The following is a 15,935-nucleotide window of genomic DNA, read 5'->3' as shown; positions in this document are numbered from 1 at the left end:
GTAAAAAATACCAACTTGAAGGCTTAGGTGAGTAAAAGTGTTTGTCACATTAAATCTAACAATCCTGAGATCAAAGGTACATAGATAGTTAATCAAGTTCACACTGCAATTCTAGCCAATATATTGCAAGCATAATAAGGCGCCATGTCAATCAGTAAGCACAGAACTAAAAGGAATGGAAAATACAGTTAGAGCAAGGCTGGAATTGTGAAAATTATTTGATTCAGTTCTTGGAGAACTTGATCTCATTTACAGTACATTTACCAATGATTTTGACGATGAGATACAGCTGGATATTGATACACTACCTAATTAGGTTTGTCAGTTTGCTCGCGAATTTACCCTTTTAGTGGTCAACTTTTACAACTTTGCGCCAACATCAGACAGACTAAAACAGCAGGTGACGCAGCAAGATGTCTGTAAACTAATTTACTACGTAGTATTATATGTTTATATCTTTACAGCAGCTATCAGTTTCAATGGTGACACACACAGAGACTGGTTGCCAAGTTTTACAAGCAGTTCAAATTCACGGAGAGGTGGTAAAAGAACAACGTTACTGCAAATTTAGACTCAGAGGACAGTGTTCTTTGTAGTTGAATATCAATAAAGTTCATGACTTCAAAAATAATAGAGTGATGTGTAAAATGAACAAACTTTACTTTGGTTATCAACAAATGAATGACACCACATTTCTCAATGAGCTGACATCGGGGCCTACTTCAGTACAAAGTGAACTTGGGGGTTTCAGGCTATTTCGTGAACGTCATTTGTTTTCTATATTGACAAGATTGTAGCAACAAGCGATAAAAACATTGCAACATTGTAAGAGTGTTTATCATTTCTCGTTGATCCGACGTTTTTATTAAACACAAAAAAATAATAGACAGTGTTCTTTGTAGTTGAATATCAATAAAGTTCATGACTTCAAACAAAATCTAAAACTAACAACACAAATCGATCTGAAAGAATCAGAACATTTGAGTAGCGATAGCAATGTCTGGAAGTCAGGGCTTTGAGTCAGCAACTTTCTAGTCTAATAAAACTCAGACAACGAGATGTTCTGGTATTGCCAGCCATGGTGGGGCTTTGTATACATACGCTGACACGTAATTAGCAGCTATCAGTTTCACTGGCGTAATGATCTGTACATTTGTACAAACAGACGTTGAACCAGACAAAAAACGCATCACATCACACATCACTCTATTATTTTTGAAGTCATGAACTTTATTGATATTCAACTACAAAGAACACTGTCCTCTGAGTCTAAATTTGCAGTAACGTTGTTCTTTTACCACCTCTCCGTGAATTTGAACTGCTTGTAAAACTTGGCAACCAGTCTCTGTGTGTGTCACCATTGAAACTGATAGCTGCTGTAAAGATATAAACATACTACATAGTAAATTAGTTTACAGACATCTTGCTGTGTCACCTGCTGTTTTAGTCTGTCTGATGTTGGCGCAAAGTTGTAAAAGTTGACCACTAAAAGGGTAAATTCGCAAGCAAACTGACAAACCTAATTAGGTAGTGTATCAATATCCAGCTGTATCTCGTCGTCAAAATCATTGGTAAATGTACTGTAAGTGCTGTATTTGCACGAAGTTCACAATGACGCAGTTGATTCAATTTGTGAAATTCAGTAAAACCACTTGCACTGTAGTTAATGCAGGTTAGGGTTTATGCAAACATTCAAATGTAGCTCTCACAGAGACTCTGGATTGATGACGCATGAAATGTAGATACATCAAATTCTGTTAGAATGACGAATTCAAGGTTGTAGAAAATTCAATTTTCAACTTGCCCAAAAGTAGGCCAAGCCAACTGCTCAGATTACATGGTAGTGTATATACCCTCAGATCCTCTCTTTGCGGGTATGTGGTATATAGTAGTTCAGGGTATGTTGTTTTGGCGTAGAATTCTATTGCTTTTTGCTCTGTCTTGATTATTCTGGTAGCAAATCATTGCTTTCTTGGTTTTTAAGTGTTATACATGTATATCTTCAGAAGTAACACAATACATGCATTCCTCTGAACAGGATTTTTTTCAACAATTTTGAAATGTGGAGAAGTGCGCCCCCACAGGTCAATGCTGCATCCTCTGAAAATGTCGTTCAAGACTGATGAGCCAGTTTGACCCATCAAATCCGAAGAAATTCAGACCTCAGATATTCCAGTGAGATTTATTGGTGATCAAAGCTAGAGAAAATCATCCAGAACTAAAATCTTCATGTTTAGAATAAATATCACTGAAAGTACTGCTGTCTGATACTGCAGATAAGAAAGACACTTTTTTGATGTCATGTTTTCAGATTCAGATTTTTGTCAGGTAGTTCATATCAACGGCTTACCACATTATTTTATATTCTGCTGTCAATCAATATAACATTTCTCAAAACGCTTTTAGAATAGTCTGCAAAGTGAAGAATAATACAAACAGTAAAATTTGTGTTGGAGTAATACGGTCTGCATGAAATCTTGAGGTAAAACATGCAAAAATTTAGTTAGGAGCATACTATTGTATTTACTTTTCCAATTAAGTGACAAAGTCATGCAGTAACTAAAAAGAATGCAAAAGTAAAATTTATTGATCAAATCAAGCTGCACCCATCCCCCATAAATGGAAAAAAAATCACTTTTTAAGCTTTTTTAACATATCTGAAACATGTAAAGTTGTACATCTAAAAAATCATCAAAAGTTTTATTTAACATTAACTTTGTTTTGTGTAAGTTTAGCCATGTTAGTGCCAATAAACCAGTTTTCTACAAGAATTTTCACTCCATAGAATACTCATGACACTTTATAATCTGCAAAAGAATATAAACATGGCAGCAACATTTAGTATCTTATCCATTGTTCCAGATATTCTTATCATGCATATACAAACTTCCAGTTCAACAAATACAATCTATTGGTCCAATATTGTTTTCAAAATTTATGAAATTCAATAGAGTATCTTTTTTACTTGAATATACAAAAAACATAGAGGATTTGAGTTTTGTGTAGGGTAGTCACTCCGGTCAGTTTATCCTAATGTCTGTCTTATCCTGTCCTTGCTCTTTACTTGAAATTACTCCAAACGATGCTCTATCTCTTCTTAATCTTCAGATCATGAAAACTGAAGAAATATTGTTCAAAAACACAGAGACTGTATTAATTATGACAATTTATTGTACTAAGCAGTCGTATATCTACTGCTAAAAAAACTCATGCATATTTATAGCCAACTAAATTCTCCATAAATCTCCAGACGGCAGATACACATCAGAATGCGTTCCTCTTAATGGCTTTGTTATACTGCTTTGGCATTTGGAAACTGAGAGGTAATTTGTGACAAGGTAACCCTCATCACATTTGTCAATCACCATGAGTTTCTCCAAGGAGTAAAGACGAAGCAAGTAGAATCATAACATTGATACAGCCATCCATCAATTCACAAGTGATTCTCACAAAGAGAGTTAAGGGTGACAATTTAACAGATGCATAGTCTCAGCCAAAAAGGTTGTGTTTGTCCCTTGGTAGTTACATACCAAATGATTCTATGCTACATGATCCAACTTGACTATTTTCTGCAGAGATACTGTCACACCTTACACTGTCAAAATCACCTACAAATATCCCTTGTCCTACTAGGCATGAAATAGCTTGAACAGATGTGTGTATTTTGCCTATCATATCAATAGATAGTACACACATTGGAATTTCAAACCTAGTACCAGTAGGTTTTGTAACCTAATGAGTGATACTGGATTTTACTATTCTGCTGCTTTGCTTAGAACTGTGTTGTATGTCAAACTTTATTCACTGTGACCTCAAATTTGGTAAATTCATGTCATTCGGTAGATCTTTGTCTCAAGTCATAAACAAATTAAGGTAGTATGCACCTTGAAAGTGAAAGACATACTTTTGTTGGAACTTTCCTCAATGAAGCTTTCAACCATTCTCTTTCAAAATCAAGAGTGAAAATCAGCAGTCTGTGTGCAGAGTTTGGTACTAGGGAAACAAATAACCAAACATTTACCAAGATATGAAATTCAAAATGGCCACCATCCCTGTATTAACTCTAGATTTTTCAATAAACTAAGACAGTGAAAGATTTTTCTGACTTGAAGAGCTTTAAAATGAGTCCCCACAAGTGGTAGATCGGAAAGAACATAATACAGTAACTGTAAATTTGCGAGTCAGAATATCTTTCTCAGAGGCGCATTCTGCCTTAAGGTGCCATGTGTGCACAGAGTACATGTATCTGGGAAATTAGATTTCCAGATGTGCTACAGACTTTCTGTGTGTACTCAGGCAGGTTAGCGTGGAACTTTGGCAAACTTTAAAAAGTTAACAAAAGTTTGCTGTTTTCATCTCTGAGGACACACTGGTTCCCAATGTCTGACATTTTGTAATTTCTCATACGATGCCAACAAATAAAATATCTCATCATCAGGCAGTCAAGGGTAATTTTTGAAATTTAGAAATACTTGTTATAGCTTTGTATCAGAAATTTAAAATGGTATACCTATTGTTGATTAGTTTTAACCAATGAACAAGTTCAGGTCATGGTGTAATAAGAAATAACAACAGATTGACAAGTTGATGCAGAAATTTTGCATTATTCAATCTCTCTCTTTTCATATCATTTTTGTCTATTAATAATTCTGACATCCTAGGCTTATTTTTTTCATCTCAAAATTTTATTTATAAATTTTGCTGTAGACATTTGTGAGGATCCTGACACCAGGCAGAAACTAATAGAAGTCAAGAAAGAAATCATTAATAACAAGAAAAATAGAGTCACATTGGTCAGAAGAAACTCAAGTCGAAATAGAAGAAGGTAAGCTTGTATCTTTCAAAATCTGTGATGTGAAAGCAGAGCGAGTGACACATGAATGCAAGGAAATGTAGAGTTTAATTTGCTGTGATATTATGAGTATAGCTTTACCTAATACTGCATTGTTTGCTCCTATACTTATCATCTAACAAACGAACATTGAGTTTGCAAGCATACACAGAATATGAAAATGATATTTATGTGCGTTTGATTTAGTTTTCAATTTTTGATAGTATTTTGTTTTCAAGTTTTGAATCCAGATTGCAATGTGTACTGACCAAGACATGTTTTATGATTGTTTTTCACAGCGCATCAGTAAGACGTACAAGTATGAGAGACAAGAAGGAAATAGCTAGAAGAGATGCTAAAGCAGAGGCTGAGTTGATGAACATACCCAGGGTAAGAATATCAACACTTCCTACACAGTTTGTGTAATATTCATAATTATGTACAGGTCCTCTGGTGTGGTGTCAAACATTGCCAATATTCATGTTATTTTAACCAAGTTTTTTGAACAGTATACATCTTGTAAATAACTTCAGAATAAAATCAACTGCAGCAAGACCAGTGTAGTTTCTTCCAGTACCTCTACTGTAAGATTTTCATTTTAGTTTCAAATTGATACAAATTCCAAAGGAATACCTTGCAGGTTCTTTCAATGGTTAATTGAATTTTAGCAGAGTTGTTTTTTGTACATTATGTGTCCTCAAGACTTTGTACTTCAGGCAACACACCTTGTGAACATGGCAATGGGTTAAACCCAGAATTTATAGCGACCACGGTACAAACAAAACAACGTGCACAAATGCAAATAGAAATTTTCATGTGTAAATTTATTCCTACAACACTGCCTGTGTTATGATTAGTTTGATTTGCATTGCATTTGACCCTGTGTGATTGTGTATATTGCAACGATGAAGTGGAGTTTCAGAATTTTATTTCACTACATCTATCATTTACCATGGAAACTGCCCAAATTGTAGTGCATTATTGAGTCACCTGTGTGTTGCTGCCAGAGATGCTGAAGTAATGAATCAGATGTTAATTATGAGTTTAATAGCATGCATCAGAAAACACCTACATGTGCTATGATCATCAAAATCTAACAATGCCATCCCCATTTGTTATTCATACATAGTTATGTTTATCCAAGTGATAGTTTTCCACGATCAAAGTGCAAAAGATGGTTTGCAATACTATAGTGATACAAAGACGATCTCTTTTGCAAAGTATCTCGTAAATCTGAAGTGAGAATGATTTCAAAGGATAGCTTGATGTGAAATTGCTAACATTTGATTATCAGGGGATGACAAGGAATTTCTCAGATAGCATTAAGGAAGGCTTATGATGAAAGTCTTCTGTGGCAAGGGACTACTTGACATTCTGTAGTTTAAATTTATAGAATGAATTTTGCATTCCAGCAACACACATTATATCAAGCATTGGAAGCTTTGATCAACATTGACACCAAACAAAATCCATAGATAAGCAGATTGTGCGTGTCATCTGAACAAGTATCAGATCTGATGTCATCTTATATTTGTTACATTTGTGATAGTGTTAGCTCATGCAGCAGCCAGCAGATACACCTGCAGATACACCTACAGACAGCTTACTGACACCCATTCATCAATTCTGCAAGACTAAGTGTATAAGACTTTTTCATGACACACACAGTCACCACCATAGCTATCCCTTGCATATACTTTGCAGCCACCATGGCCTCATCTTCATCTTCTCCTAAGATTTACAACGGAAAAAGTCACTGCCATAACGTAAAGCAACGTAAAAATAAATTAATAAGTATCTGTGTTTCTTGATGGCTGTGCAAAATTGAACATAGATTGACAGAATCAGTCAGGATTCATATCACTATACTCAAGGACCTAGAACAAACCCTGGGGTAAAGTAACAGGTGTGTGCCTACCATGGAATTAATGTAGAATCTGCACAGATATCAAACCCACAATGAATGTACTCATCAAACAGAGGTCTCTTAAAAATAATGTTTATCATGAAGATTTCTATCAACAACCATAAAAGTGTGCACTTTAAATTGAAATTAGATTTCTAATTGATTGAGCCATATCGCAATATCAAGATGACTGATCTGTATCAAATAGTAAGCTGCTCTAGCATGAAGTTTGTCATCCTAATTTGTTGGTTTATCATACATAGTTTATTTTAATAATCACATGACTGCATCACCATAGTATTCCATAATCACATGACTTCATCACCATGGTATCAAATGATCACATGACTGCATCACCATGGTATCTAATAATAGTTACATGCAACATGTATCAAACAGCAGTGCTGTCATGTCTGATCCAACAAATCAGTACAGTGTTTCTTGGATGATTAATCAGAACAAGACTGACTGCCCATTGGTCGAATCATTGAAACCACCAACATGATGTCAAGATCCAGAAATAATGTCCATTTCAAGGGCAACTCACTTCCAAGTTGATGATGTTTAATATAAATTTCAGTCTATGTTTCACGATATGCTACATCAAAAACTGTATATCTGTAGATATTGAAATTGAAGGTGTTGTCACATGGCTATGTGCAATCAAGGAGGGCGCCCTCAACATCTTAATAAGACATTATCATGTACAATATGAATAGCTATGTGAAGGTAATTCAGAGGTGATTTCTGTTTGTTTTGTCCACAGGAAGATCAGCCATCACCAGAACATGCACCAACAGCAAGTATTGGTGAGATAAGTGTTGAAATCTCAAGCCATGACACAGTAGATCCACCACCACAGATTATACTACAATCAGGGAATGAAGTCTCAGAGACTGTGGAGTTAGAACCAACACAGGATTCATACAAAGACAGACACCATAAAAATGTTACCATTGCACTGGGATCAAACCTTGAACCTGAACAAGGACCTCAGAGTAAACCCAGCAACAACAAGAAAAAGTCTATTTTGAAAAAGTCAACAGGAAAGGAAAACAAAAAGAGCAAAAAGGAGAAAAAAGAAGAGAGAAGGGACAGGGAAGAGAAGATTGAGACAAAACCAAAGGGAATGACCAAAGCTGACAAGTACTATCAAGATAAATATAAACAAGATTCAGCAAGTCATAGTACACTGATGGATCTGAAAAGACAGAGAGCTTCAAAACAAAAGTTTATCAAAGACCACACTTTTGATACCAGTTTGGATGACGCTTATCAACCTGTGCCAAAAAACATGCACAGAGACTCTGTGGACATGCACCATTACACTTTGGAACATCAAAACAAGTCACAGTCTCTGAGAAAACTTAGCCCAGTGGTTATAAGGAAAGGAACCCATGAACAGAAAAATGACAATAGTGCCAGAAACACACAGCCACCAGAAAGTGATGTCAACGGCACCAGCAGAGAATCCTCATCAATATCGCCAGTAGATTCACCAGTACCCAATGATTCCTACCTGTATCTCCCGGAACGTGATAAACCATATCACTTCAAAGGTGAAGTAGAAGAAGTGGACAATGATGAGGACACTGCAACCTGTTGTGTTGTCATGTGATGGTCATGTGACTGTCATGTGATTTTGCTTCTACCAGAGTTCAATTTTTTTTACAAGTTTAGTCGTGTCTTTAAAATTCACACCTAGTCTACTGAACCTAGTGCACTGTATTCAGCTGGGAAAGAGAATGTCTTTGATCAAACATGAAAAGTGAGATCAAAACTATGTACAATTAATAGTGTTAGAAAATTACAAAATGAATAGTGTAGCATTTTTTAACATTTTCAGTTGATCATTGAGAGCAGACATTTACAGTTTTGACATGAAATCAACTTTCCATGTTTTTCAAAGTTTATTTTTAATTCATACTTTACATCAGAGGTTGTGTAGGAATAAAAGTTTGTCAAGCTGAAAACATAAATTTGATTGGTAGACTGGCCAGCAATCCTTGCGATTGATTATGTTTTTCAAATTTATACGACAAATATAGGATACCAACAATAAAATCACTTTCCATCATATCTTGATATTTTAAATATTGGTTATGTGTCAAAATACAGAGTCATGTACATTCAAATCACATACCAATGTAAGCCATGCCTTTACTACCTAATTTTGCAAAAGCATTCTCAATTTTTTTGGTTCAGAAATTCATAAAATTCATAAAACATGAAAGCTTTATGGTGAAATGCAGTTTTGTAGATCAATGTCTGAGGTACAAACAGATAACACCTTTGCAATATTAATGATTTAGAAATGTTAGTATAAGCTGACACACACCAACTAGAGCTAAGACACAGATTTGATGTTCAGTTTCAAAGGCAGTGGATTCGTATTGGCAGTGAAGATAACTCATCTTCTCAAGAATACATTATACAATGCATGTAGTTGAGGAATCAGCGGCTTTGAAGAGCGCCCTCTATGCCAAACTCAAGATCTATGCAACTCCACAAGACCAGGTGATGTCATTTCTTGCATATGTTTGAAACTTTATCAGTAGTTTGAAAAGAGGCTGTACGTGATTGTGTTCTCATGAATATGTAAATAGTCATTTAGGTTGTTGTACATCAGCTACCCTTACAAATATGATCTGAGGTTGTATGTAAGGAGTTTGGTTTTCTGATTCTATTGTTTGGTAAAGCCAAGTACCATCACATGTATGTTGATGTGTTGAGAGAACTATTGATGTAAAGTATATGATTGTGGGTCTAACATGTCCTTTTCTTTGTAACTGGAGTATGTTTAAAGTGTTCAAATCGTGTAGACCTGTCAACCAATCAGATGAAGAGATGCACAGTTTGGTACCAGTCCAGGTTGGAAAAAAAATATTTGCATATAGCTGCCATATATGGCAATATTGCTTCCCACAAGAACTGTCATTTCAGCTTTTAACTTTCTACAGAGAAACAAAACTCCCTCAACTGCCAATTTAGATTTGACTCTTTAGCAGCCGGACCATTCATATGGGTTGTAAGCCAAGCAAATTGTACTGAAAGAAAACATTTTGAAATGCTAGGCCTTGGATGCTAGGGCTATTTCAATTTCTAATTTGACTGTACTGATATCAAAAGTGTCCTGTCTATCAGAAACTCAATCAGAAATTTAACCTTCTCAATGACTGTCCATATCATTGCATATAATCTCTTAGTTGCATTGCACAGTTGGTTGCAAGTCATAAGCAGTTTTCTGCCCCTGCCATTGCTCTGAAAATATCATGACTTAAGTATGTGATGAAAAGTGATGATTCCATATCAGAATTATCCAACCAAGGCACCAATCTTGTTTCAGATATAGCAAGGAGATATATGTGGAATATCTCTATCTGTTGGCCAGAAACATTCCTGATAGGTACCAGGAAGCAAAGCTTTCTTAGCCTCAGTGCTACTTCTGAAAAACATAGCAAATCAACCTTGTATGACCACAAAAACACCCTTGAACATGTCTGTCTAACAAATGAATGTATTCAATTCATTCTCATTCAGACATGCAGCTTATTCATAGAAATAGCTTTCCATTACTGCAAGAAGTCAAAATTATTCAACCAAAGTATTGACACCATCCATATCGCTGTATTACTAACATAAGTATCCCACTTTATACCTCTAAGACTATTCTAGTTAAATTGCACCTTTTTTATTGACAAGAAATACCATTAGCTCGCTTCCGGAAATATTTCAGTGATTTGCCACTACCTTTCAATGTTCATGATTATATCAGTGATTTGCCACTACCTTTCAATGTTCATGATTATATCAGGAGTAGGCCAACTGCTGCATTGAAGGAAGGCAGTTTGGAATCGTGCAGACAGCAATATTAATTCTTTTACCTTTACTATGCAAAATGTCAGTCTTTATTTTAGGTCATTTGCTGTGGTCAAAGCTCAGGTGGATTTCATGAATCCAGGTTGACATTGCATTTTGTCTATGGTTTGTATTTGTAGCATTGTGGTAAGATTCATCACCTTTAGATAACTTGTGAATCACAAATATGAAAAAAATACTTTGTTTCTGTGTCGTTTCCTAAGTGAATTCAGTCATTTGTTCACAGGTATGTACATGAATGGAGAAATGAAGACAAACCAACAAAAATTTCATTGCCGTATCTGGATTACACATTTATTTGACTTGACAGAATCACATTGACTCAGATTTGGAGACTGAAAAATGATTTCTCTGGATTGTAACAATCATATTGCCTTGGTGCAAGTAAATGTTTCTTAGGTTGTAGAATTAATCAGGCAAATTAAAAAGCAGCTTTCAGCTCCAGTATATCAATTCCATTTATTAAATCTTGAATTTTTCAATCTCATTTGTCAAAACTAGCCTGCACCCATGAAGATTTCTCTTATTCACACAGTACACTTGGCATAATTGTAATACAAGCACGGTATTGTGTCATTTTTTGCCATGTATCTTAAATTCAAGTGGGTCTTTCATTTGTAACATTTATATACTACTATGATGCTACAAGCATGCACATAAACACATACTCATTGGTGACATAGGATTTAGGTATAGCTGACACTAATTGTATTATTTTAATAGATAGCACTAGTTTTCTCAGCACAACTATCCTACTCCATAACACACAGTCGCATTATATCTCCAACATTTCATTTTTGAAAGTAAAGATGCCATTTTCAGAATAGAAGCAATAGATGCTCTGCCCTCTCTGTTCTAGCATGTTATTGATAACACTCACAGCAACTTAAATCACAGGATTTAGTTTGAATTTGTCTTAGCACTTTACATGCAATGTTGCCAACAAACTTTCCAAAATGGGGCAATATAAACTCGTGTGAGTTCAGTTCAAAGCTCATAGAGTATAATCTTTAACATGTCATTCAAATCTCATGTACATGTACCAACAACGTAACAGTGAACAGAGACGGCAGATACCACGTTTAGAGTAACTGTATTTGTGCAATGTATTAGTTTTACTTTATAAAGTATGCTGCGATTATTCAGTACTTTTATTTTTCACGGTGTGGAAGTGCCATCACACTTAGACTTTTTGTTTTTATTTTCTCATATCATTGATCACCAAGAATAATTAGATATTTACTGACTGGTATGGTGATATACTTTGTGAAAATCGGAGAAAGAAAGAAGAAACTCAAAGTAGTTGAGATGAATTGTTGAGTGAATTCTGCCATATTTACAGTAGATGCTGTACTATAAATATTTCAGATAATTAATTAGAGTCATTTTTGCCTCTTCAGTGTCTACCTGAAAATAGATTTATTTTTACAGAATTTTGACACTTACGATTAATATGAGATGAAGCTGAGGTTGTTTCAACTACCATCTGCACATTTTGTTTGTTGCCTATCAAATATTTTTGTGTCATTTTTAGGAAAATGTAAGTTTTGCCAGTCTGTATTTCCATATACTGTACTATAATATTGTGAGCTGTTCAATTTAAATTTGTCTCACTATACGTGTTTAGATGTGAAACCAAATCGCAGATTGAATGATTGATTGATTGATTGATTAATTGGATGAAAGCACTTACCCTGACAAGGAGAAGACTTGTATGTGAACCTGTCATTTTGTTTGTCAGACAAGTGCCACAAAGATCACAGATAACTCTGGTTCAGCAAATCACTCCACACACATGCCTGGGTATGTATGTAAAATTATTGTGGCTGTAGCGGTTTGCTGCGTTCCTCTACCAGGACTGTGAATTCTAATTTAAAGAGGTTCATGATATTTCACCATCAACTGACTACACCCTGTCACTAGCCTATACATTATGTGAAAAATGATAATACAAGTTTTGATGATGCAGGCGGATATAATGTACAAGTTTACATTATTGACAGCAAATTAACAGTTGATGCATGCTACCTGTGCAGCCCTAATTTGCTGTGAACAGGTCCACAATCGCCATGGTGAACAATTGGTTTTGGCCAAACCACTGTGGTGAAACGGTTAGTGATGTGAAAGAGGATTACAGTGTAGCATCAAGTTTGAAGTAATAGTCTAGGGTGAAAGGTGAAATTGACATGCACTTGAACTTGGGAGTAATAGAGATTATGTGTTGACTGAAATTTGGTAGTTAGCAGGGTTAGATGTGACTGAAAAGGGATGTTATTTTATTAATTATAAATGAAATTCACAGTAACTGTAAGAAGCGTTACAGTAGAGGTGACACATGGTATTTTAGCTGTGTCATTTTTCATGAAATAAGTACAGTTTGTGATTAATGTCAAATAGAAACCAGATGTTTTTTATAAAACAATGAATTTTTTCTTCTATCAAATTCTCTATGAAATCTTTAAAAATTTACAGTATTGATGTACTTACCTGTACTATTTTGTTCGGCAAGATTTGAGGATGAACAAATTTTTTATGCTTATAGTTCATCATTTTAATACACTCAGAATGCTGGATTGCAAATCTGATTAGAGTCCCGGTGTTTAATTGGTCATGTAAATCTCATTTGGTGCCATCTTGTAAGCATAGACCAATCACATGAGTTTTTATTTTCAGAACTCGCATAATTGTTTTCCCAATTTTCATTGCAGACATTAAGATAATTTGCATGTAGTTCTTTGAAAAGCCTCTATGAGATGATTAATGTGGTGTAAATTTTGCTTTTTTTCATGAAATTGTCTATAAAATGTAGCATATAAACAAGAAAGGGATCAAAATATAGTGTATATATCATCCGCAACTTCAAATAAAGAAACACTTTTCTGCATAGTCTGCTGTCGTCGTCTCTTTGTGTGTCACAACATGATGGCCTTCAACTTGATCATTGAATAAAGCTATGTGTAGGTGACATGGACACAGTAAGACATCTAAGAATTGAAATGAGTGGATTGCTTAAGGTGGTTGGAAAGGCTAGAGCGTCAGTTATAAATTTCAACAAAACTATTAAAATATAAAAGTAGTCAACATTCTCTGTGGAATAAAAAAACTAGACATTTGGGCACAAAGGCATTGCAGAGTTATAGCCTGTTAAAACTTCTGAAAAACTGACCAAATAAGAAGAAGTTGGGGAGTCCTTAGTGTATTAACTATGGTAGAGGTCCCCTAGCTTTTAATAAAATGTTTGAAAAGGGAAAGTCATTATTTGCTGTTTTTCAGGAAAGTTTGACAAGGCGGTGCTTGCATTCAGAGTGAGTGACTGCTATTGTACATGCATTTTTAGATTCTTTGAGTGTCAAGAGGTGTCAAAAGTGAGATTAACCAAAAAAACTGCTCTATGACTTCAAAAGAGGGGTGCAAATATGGCTTGTTTTCAACATTTTTGACAGAATAACAGTTTTCCTACATAATTGTATACCAATTTAATCCAACTTTGAAATGAGATATGGACATGGAATTTTTACAGCCTATTAACAAGGTTACAGATAAGATTTGTACGGCACAATTTTCCTGTATTTGAAGTACTTTTTGAAAAATCACATTTTGAAATTTGAAAGAATTTGTAATAATTTTTCGATATATAAACCCATGTAAAATCATAAAAACAAATTTTATTCACAAATCCTGCCGTACAAATCTTACAATAAATAGTGTCAACATATTTATAACTAATTTGGTAATATTAATACTATCCAATTATTATTAAATTCAAATATGTAAAAAAAATATGAAAAATTAAATTTTAATATTTACTGGTGTCATATTTCAAAATCATGGCTGCAAATATACAATTTTTATATTCTTTGGAGAAAATATTAACTAAGGGAGTTATCCTGAAAATTTGAACTAAATATCTTGATTCTAACACTTGAAACTTGACATTAACTCTGAGAAAAGAATTGGTGCAAAAATAGCCTTTCCAACCACCTTAACCCTTTCAGTGCTATAATTTTCCCAACAAAATTTTAGAGCAACATTTTACCAATATTTATTAAATTTTCTGTAATGTCTTTGATAATTTTGGATCAAATGGACATCACATTTCAAAGGCTGCAGTTTTTAATCAAATTTTGGCTAAAATCTGAAAAATTTGACTGGTATATTTTATAAAAGCGACAAAAATTGACTTTGGCGTTTAAAGGTTGAACTTAAGTATGGAAGACTTGAATGTCACTGTCCCCAAATCCTTCAAGGAGAGACATAAGTTGATTTTGATTCATTGTTTCATCGTTTTCAAGGGTTACAGTAAGGGCAAGACCTGCTCCTAGAGTCTTACTGCAGAGCTCCGTAATCCAGAGCCTTATCCACCCAGTTTTCCTGGATATTTTAATTCTTTATCTTTATCATCATCATTTATCATTAGCAAGAAGTATCAGTGCAAATCCATGTGTACAAACATGTGGAAATACAATTATTCTATGAGACATGATTTTATTTGTACCATCATCCATTCGAATTTGGGTTTAACCCATTGGCATTTCTGTGATTAGGGATTGTACCAATATACTCGTGCCAACCTATCAAAGCTATGTAGACCAGACATATGCCTAAATGTTACATCAACTACATTAATTACCAGTGAGGGAGCCGTCATTATATACAGCTGGGGGGGGTCAGAGGAATTTCATCGGAAACTTTGAAATTTCAAGTAAACACCCCCCCTTCCTTCCAACCATGATGAAGGGGGAGAGAATGAGAGGGGGGTTCACCAAAAGTTTTGAGAAATTGATGTGCAATGGTGAAATCTGAGAGGTGTTTCAATTTATTTTACACAAAAAATTGAGTAAACCCCCCCCCTTCTTTCTCACATTTTGAGCAACGCCCCCCCCCCCCCCCCCCCCCCCCCCCCGAAGTTTTCGAGATTTTGAGTAACCCCCATCACATTCCTCTGATCCCCCATGCTGTAAATAATGACAGCTCCCTATAAAGTACTTCTTAAATACAACTACTCAGTCATTAGGTTAACTTTGATACATATCAGAAATAACATTTTTGCTTCAGTTCTTTCAGCACACAATTTTGATAGTACAATATATCAGTATGTGTAAACATACCACATAATGTTAAGATGGTACATGGGTGTTTAAATTTGAGTCTGAATACCTGTCCACAAGTCACATTCTACCTTCAGCAATTCATAAATGATACAAAATTGACACAAGTACAGGTAGAATACAATAAGAATAGAATTTCAGTGGTGAATGCACTCCTTGGGATTAGAAAATTGGCTGTACATGCACAAGAATACCAATGTTTGACAAATGG

At 34.9% G+C, this 15,935-nt stretch overlaps 1 protein-coding gene across 1 annotated transcript in view; it reads left to right on the top strand.

Moving 5' to 3' along the window:
• The window catches only part of LOC139117483 (protein phosphatase 1 regulatory subunit 16A-like), a 103,592-nt gene extending 90,090 nt beyond the window's left edge, over positions 1-13,502 (top strand). Inside the window, exons 9-11 of the mRNA XM_070680616.1 lie at positions 4,708-4,825; positions 5,131-5,221; positions 7,504-13,502. Coding sequence (XP_070536717.1) covers positions 4,708-4,825; positions 5,131-5,221; positions 7,504-8,355 — 1,061 coding nt within the window. The 3' untranslated portion in view covers positions 8,356-13,502. The remainder of the gene's footprint in view (positions 1-4,707; positions 4,826-5,130; positions 5,222-7,503) is intronic.
• The last annotated feature ends 2,433 nt before the right edge of the window (positions 13,503-15,935 follow it).

Source organism: Ptychodera flava, chromosome 18, assembly GCF_041260155.1.
Source record: "Ptychodera flava strain L36383 chromosome 18, AS_Pfla_20210202, whole genome shotgun sequence".
Lineage (NCBI taxonomy): Eukaryota > Metazoa > Hemichordata > Enteropneusta > Ptychoderidae > Ptychodera > Ptychodera flava.
The sequence above is the reverse complement of the archived record's forward strand: the minus strand, read 5'-3'. Positions and strand labels throughout refer to the sequence as shown.